Consider the following 7,456-nt stretch of genomic DNA (forward strand, 5'->3'; position numbering starts at 1 on the left):
TTTTGCTATGTAATAATATAAAATTTGCTGCGTCCTGCTGTATTCGTGTCTCATATTTTTTAAAAATATTGCTTACCGTATCTACACTCATGTTCGCATCCGAGTCAGTGCTTCATATATTTCAGACGTTAATAAGTCATTTTAATAAGTTCAGAAAGTAACCGAGACATTTCCAATTAGTTGGCCAATTGGTGTTTTAGGTTAAATTGAATACACAACTTAGTGTTGAGCACATATTTTAAAGATTATTAAACCAAACGAATAACCAAATAAAAAAATCCAGAATTGAATTGAGCGTTGATTTTTTTAAGACCGAACCAAATTATACCATTAACTTACATATATAGAATACAATTTTGAAGAGTTTCAAACTTTTACTATTTCAGACATCCCAGATGTGTTTCTCCATTGCTACTGTTGCTTGCTCAAATTGACTTAATCCTTCAATCCTAGAATTTATCTCCATTTCTTCATCTCTTGATTCTCCAACTCCAAAAAAATCAACAATCATCACATCATCATCATCCCCACTTCCACCATCAAAAAACCTCTTCTTCTTCACTAATAATCCATTATTATTATTTTCTTCCAAAACTCCATTGAAGAACATACCCAAATTACTAGTACTACCATTCAACAACATCTGGTTCATATATTCAGTACCAAAACTTGAAATTGGTGCCATCTTATTCAAATTGCTACTACTTCCACTTCCAGTAGTTGCACCCATTTGAGCTGCTTTTTGCAGCAATGCAGTTGCTGACATCATTGATCCGGGTCCGGCCCCGGCCCCGGGTAGATGATGTCCATGAACATGGGTTCCTTCAAAGATTGACAGTGAATTTGCAGTTAATTGAAGGGAAGAACAAGAAGATGAAGAAGTTGACATGGTTGAAGACAGTGTTCCTGAGGGTAATAGTGGAATTTTGGTGTTTATTATATGGTTGAAGTTGTTGTTTATAGGGGTATTATTGGGAACTAATAATCCTTGATGTGCTTTCTTTTCTTCTGTTATTAGGGCATCACAAAATGCCCTATGTGTTATGAAGCTGTCCCTCCTACAAAATCAATTAATTAACAACTAATCAATATTTGGAAATATAGTAACAAAAAAATAAAATAATACATTAATAAAAATAGTAAGGTGCAAAAATATCCATAACGTTTACAGTCAGGAGGAATTTTACTCCTAACATTCAAAATTGTGCAATTTTACCTCTAATGTTAGCAATAAAAAGTGAATTTACTCCTAACATTGTCAAGTTGGGTCAATTTCAGACATTATTATAAAACACATTCCTTATTCTGCACTAATTGATCAGTTTGTTTTTTTAAAAAAAGATTTTATATTTTTTTGTGATTTAATAATAGAATGGGAGATTAATATTTATAAATTCGGTGAAATATTTTGAATTTTTTTTGTTCAACTCATATCAAAGAGAATATATATATTTTAAAATTTTTTTCACATCTAATCATAATTTTATGATCTGTTACTAATGAGTGATAAAATGATTCATATGTGAAGTGTAGATGACAAGATTCATGATTGAGAAGACAGTTTGGTAAATTATTTCTCAAAATGACCCAACTTGATAACGTTATGGGTAAAATTGCTATTGACTACCAACGTTAAAGGTAAACTTGCATCATTTTAGATATTAGATGTAAAATTGCATCATTTTAGACATTAAAAGTAAAATTATATCATTTTAAACCTTAGAAGTAAAATTGCCTCATTCTAGATATTAAAAGTAAAATTATAGCATTTTAAACATTAGAAGTAAAATTAATTCTTTAGCGATTTTTTTTTCACCTTATCCTATAAAAATATAGTAACAACAATAATAATAAAAAATGTTAAAGACATTATCTATCAATTTAAATTTTTTAATCAATTGACAAATACCAAATACAGAGGGACCCAATACTATATTTTCTCTTAATATTATGAGCTTTCTGTATCCAATTGAAAAATAAATAAATAAAGAAAACTGAAAAGGATATGTGATTATTTTAAAAAAATGGACCGTCTAATTCAAATTGTGGACCACAAAATAATTAATATAGACATAATTAAACAAAATTTGTTGATATGATGAAAAAATTAATAATAAAAAAGACAATAAATATAAAAACCATTTCAAACAAAAAATAAATAAATAAAGAATTTAAATAGAAGAATGATAATGACTTTATGAAAAAACATTAATATTATTAGTCAAACAAAGACCCCAAATATACATAGAATATCATCTCTCTTTCAATTATATAAACCTATGTCTAAATCAATTAATTAAATGAAAAACATATATATATATATATATATATATATATATATATATATATATATATATATATATATACCAACTCTATATCCATATTTATTTTTTTAATATTTATTTATAGGTTCATGCACCAAAATTGACAATAATAATTAATTGGTTTGGTTAAGATTTAATAAGCTTAAATTTATAACTAATTCAGTTGGTTTAGCAAACTTGAACACATAAACAAAAGAAAATGGATAAAACAATATTTTTCACTCCTATATTCAAAATTTAATTTTTTTGAAGAGACATTTTTTCTGAATAGGTAGACTCGGTTCTTTTTTATTTAATTTCAGTATCGGTAATTTTAGTTCAGTTTAATAACATCCAGTTTAGTTCAGTAATTTATCATTATTTATTTTAATTATTTATATTTTTAAAGTATAATATTATCATTATTATTAAATTGAGTTCAATAGCATTCAGTTCAGTAAAAAAGAACAGAGCCTTAAGGGTGTTTGTTTCAGTTTTTCGGAATAACAAACCGTAGGAAAAATAGTGTTTGGCTAAGTTTAAAAAACGCGAGCTTTTAGCATTTTTTTTTATAAAAACAGTTGTGTTCAGAGCTTTTAATAAACAACTGTTTGTAATTATTTGTATCGACAAAATTATCCTTTTCATTTCCCATTCTTTAACATTATTTCTATCTATATACATCATTGCAAGAAATGAAAATTTTATTGGGTAAATTTCAAATAAAATCCCTATGGTTTCACTAATTTTCAGATAAAGGACTGTGGTTTACTTTTTGTCAAAACGAGGATTGAGGTTTCGCACTTGGATTAATACTATTAAAACCATCTTTAACGTCCTGAAAATGAAAATTTTCAAGAATTAAAGTTGTTAAATGTCATATTTTTTATGGAACTACATTTTCGATTTTCGAAAATTATCTTTTTTGGAACTTTCTCTCTCTAAACATTAACTTTCTCTCTCTTTACCAAACATCATCTAAATAATCTAAAATAAAAAAGTTGAAGAATTAAAGTTGCTTAAAATGTTAGTAGTTCTTAAAATATGTCATTTTTGAAGTCGTAAATGGTTATTTTAATAGTATCAATTGAAAAAGTCATTATTGTGCTAAAATTGAAAACCCCAATCCTCGTTTTGATAAAAAGTAAACCACAGTCCTTTATCTGATGAGTTTTATTTGAAATTTACCCAATTTTATTTTATAATTTATTTGTTAATTAATTTAAAACATGCCTTTATTATACATTTTATCTATTAACAATAACAGTTCATCATAATTTTATGAAACACTAATAATTAAACAACTAACAACAATAACAAATAGCTTACTGCAACTACAAACAGTCAACAATAATAACAACAGTTATAATTGAACTAAATAGACCATGCAACTTGATATCGTAAATTGAAACTCAAATCGAGAGAATTTCAATCTATTCGGTAAATACCAAACGTGACGATTTCGGTTATATTTACGTAAAAATAAAAGTTAAAAAATGTGAAAAAATTAATAAATACTAACCTAGAAAAGATGGTGGCACAGTCACATTTATACTCCTTAGTTCCACAAGTCTTAGCATGAGCTTTCCAATCAGATTTCACTGCATATTTCTTCATACATTTCTCACATTTCCATTTCTTTTCACCATGTTTCCGGCTAAAATGCTTCTTGATTCCGGTCAGATCGCCTAATGCCCGAACCGGATTATGATGAACACACGACGGTTCCGGGCAAACGTAAACCCTTTTTCGGATTTCGTTATTCGTTCTTTGCCGTAATTTCCATGGAAGATTATGCCCTCTCCTATGCAATTGAAGGTTTTGGTCTCTTTGAAAACCTTTGTTGCAAATTTCACAAACAAATCTGTTTGTAGCTAATAGTGTAGTTGGTGATAATGCTATTACTTCTGCATTTGGGTCTGCATTATTTAAAATTTTCACAAATTTAATTAAATCAGTTTATTAATTAATTAGATTTATAATATATAAGATGTTAAGCATATATTATTTTGCTACAATGAGATTTTAGTAGAGCCTGAGCAGCTCGGCAAAAGTTTGATCGTGTTCGATTTATAAACGAGCCGAGTTTGAGCACGATGAAGCTCGGCTCGAAAACTTGCGAGCATGCTAGATTATAGGTTCATGAACAAGCTTACTTATAGTGTTTACAAATATGCTTGTGAGCAAGTTTGGTTCGATTATTTTTTTAATAACAATATTTCTATAAAAGGAAAAATGTAAACAACGCAGTTTTGTGTAAAATTTAGTTTTGTAGATTTCAAAATTATGTAGTTTTGTGTTAAAGGAATTTCAAATCAATATAAACAAGGGTAAAGTCTAAAAAAACCATGTGCTTTCACTTTTTATCTAACTAGTATCTGTAATTTTTTTTTACCCAAACGAGGATTGCGGTTTTCGTTTTGTTACGAGGATCGTTTAGTTTGACACTATAAAAATAACAATTAACAACCTCAAATGGAAAATTCCAAGAATTAAAGTTGTTTAGTATATGGAATCAAATATTTTTGTTTTCTAAAATCATCATTTTCGGAGCTTTATTTCTCTAAACATTCACTTTCTCTCTGTTCAAAACAATACCTAAATGACCTAAACAAATTTCAATTTTAAGGTTGTCAACCTCATTTTAATTTTAAGGTCGTTGTTTTTAACAAAGCAAAAAACCCCGGTCATCTCGTAGTCGCAAACAAAAACCTCAATTTCCATTTGGATAAATTTTTTTACAGACACGAGTTTGCCAAAAAGTGAAAGTACAAAGGTTTTTGTTACTTCACCCTATAAATAATTAACATAATTAATAAATTGTTTACGAGCAAAGTTCATAAACTGAATTAACGAGTTGTTCGTGAGCAAAATTGATGAACAAGTGCGCGAACAACTTATAAACAACTTACAACTTATAAAAACGTACGGATATAATATTGGGTTCGAGTTTGAGCTCGTTAATTTTTTAACGAAACAAGTATAAACGGTCAAAGCCGGCTAGACTCATTTATAGACTTTAGTATACATAAAAAAAAAAAAAAAGTTAAGGTAGGAAGTAGTAGATATAGACCTAGTGCATGAAGAAATAGATATTATATAAAGAAAGAGTTAAAAATAAATAAATAAAAAAGTGAAACAAACAGTTGAATTCAATTATTGAGATTGTAGCCAATAATTGAACTCCTTCAACCACTTATGGAACAATTATTCACTATTCTTCTAAGATTTTATTTTATTTATTTGTTTATTTATGTGACAAGTACAAAAATAATAACATTTATTATGTGGGTAAATTTGAATAGTTTTAATTAAAAAGTTTGTCTTTATTATAAATTTTTATAAGTAGAAAAATATATTTACAAATATATATATAAATTACAAATTTTATTTTTTTTGTATATTTAAGCATTATTTATTATCTATTTTGTAAACAGAAAAAAATTGTAATCTGAAATGAAAAAAAAAGGTACATACCGACAAAGGAAATTAAAAGAGAAAAAATTGATTTGAAAGAAAGAAAGACATTTTTATTGCTCTCTTGAAATTGAAATTGAAGTAGCCACGTGGCTTTTCTTTTTGTTATTATGATACAAAAAGATTAAAGCTACTTTTATTTATATATTATAGTGACAAGACATAAATTTATGTGTATGGTTATCGAGGAAGAGTAGATTTATGCCCGTTTAGTTCATATGTTACTTTTTACTGTTGTTGTTGCTAATAAGTAGTAGATATTACTTGTTTTTCTATTAAAATAGCTGTTTCAGAATTTTACTAGATATTATTTTTATCTCATGTTTAGAATTCAAAAGTAAAAAGTAGTTCCGAAAAATAGAACCAAATGGTTAGTATCTGACTGGTTTCATTTTTCGGAACTACTTTTTGTCATTTTTCGGAAAATTGATAAGAAAAATTAAATAATTTGTTGTATATATATATATATATAAATCATTATTATATATTAATTAAAAGCCAATTTAAGTTAAATGATTTCTTTAATGAAAAAATAATTGAACTTTAATTAGGGAAATAATGACTAATTGGAAATTAAGAGAGATTAAAAATATAATTAATTTACACCTGGATTTCCAGGCAAGTTTCTCTTCTTCTTCAATGGAGGTTGTGGAGTGGTGGAGCAGTCGCCGTTTCCGTTGCCGGCAGGTTTGTCTTCTCCGGCAGTATTATTGATAATATTATTTCCAGAAGAGAAGCTTCCAGCTTCATCTGTAATATTAGACATTGAAAAGAAGATAAAAACAAATAATTTCTACTTCTGCCACCAAACTTTCTTGTTTCTTTCTTTGTTTTTGGATATATAAATGTTAAAAAAAAAAAAAAATTAAGACAAAAACAAAGAAATTTTTTGGGTTTTTGTTTGAGAGTAGAGAGTAGCTAGAGGAAGACAAAAACCAGAAAAATCATTTCTTCTTCATGGAAATTATAAGAAAAGAGAGAGAGAGAGAAAGAGCATAACTTATTTTGTCTCTCAAAACATAATAACAACATAAATATAATTTATAATATATAGGCTACAACACTATATATATAATATATTGTAACGGTCCGGAGCGGGCGGTACAGGACACAAGGTCTGAGCAAGGAGTGGTCTTAAAAGATTGCATGGGGGTAAGAATAAATTGAATCCCATATTGGAAACGGAGAGAGAGTGACTGAGACTGATTAGTAAGATGAGAAATTAATACTTATATAAGCGTTTAAAATCCGGAAGGCCAAAGGTGTTGGATAAGGGGAAGTGGGTAGGCAGGATCAATTTTATCCTTACCTGATAGAAAATTTGAAAATATTGATTTGACCGTTATTTAATTGTCACATTAGACATTTCAAATAAGTTTGTCGATAAATTGAAGCATGTGCATGTATTTTTCAGGTCGTTTGTAAGTGTGTTGATAATATAGTAAATATTTTAGACAGTTCTTTTTTATGATTAACATATACATGGCAAATTTAATTTTTTATATTTTGGTAGGTTTTTTTTTTATAATTGTGTTTGCAACACTAAACATTTTAGACATAATTGATAGGACCTTCACCAAGTCAACCTGCACATGGGAAATACTTACCTCTATAACAGCCTTCCCCGCCTTTACGACACCCGTCACAACCATGACATCATCCCTCTCTTTGGTCAA

The 7,456-nt window shown here is 27.8% G+C and overlaps 1 protein-coding gene across 1 annotated transcript; it reads right to left on the reverse strand.

Moving 5' to 3' along the window:
• Positions 1-291: 291 nt before the first annotated feature.
• On the reverse strand, positions 292-6,778 carry LOC136206792 (protein indeterminate-domain 7-like). The gene is made up of 3 exons (XM_065997967.1): positions 6,387-6,778; positions 3,826-4,222; positions 292-1,058 (listed from the first exon to the last, which is right to left on the reverse strand). The coding sequence occupies exons 1-3, from the start codon at positions 6,544-6,546 to the stop codon at positions 383-385; spliced, it is 1,233 nt and encodes a 410-aa protein (XP_065854039.1). The 5' UTR covers positions 6,547-6,778; the 3' UTR covers positions 292-382.
• Positions 6,779-7,456: the final 678 nt, after the last annotated feature.

Source organism: Euphorbia lathyris, chromosome 9 (genome assembly GCF_963576675.1).
Source record: "Euphorbia lathyris chromosome 9, ddEupLath1.1, whole genome shotgun sequence".
Lineage (NCBI taxonomy): Eukaryota > Viridiplantae > Streptophyta > Magnoliopsida > Malpighiales > Euphorbiaceae > Euphorbia > Euphorbia lathyris.

What these genes read in the sequence shown, in the direction of transcription:
- LOC136206792 (XM_065997967.1), bottom strand. Translation starts at nt 6,546, where the DNA reads ATGTCTAATATTACAGATGAAGCTGGAAGCTTCTCTTCTGGAAATAAT. An exon ending in AAACTTGCCTGGAAATCCAG is followed by an intron (nt 4,223 to 6,386) that starts GTGTAAATTAAT and finishes TAAATAATGCAG; the next exon opens with ACCCAAATGCAGAAGTAATA. An exon ending in TGTGCCACCATCTTTTCTAG is followed by an intron (nt 1,059 to 3,825) that starts GTTAGTATTTAT and finishes TTGATTTTGTAG; the next exon opens with GAGGGACAGCTTCATAACAC.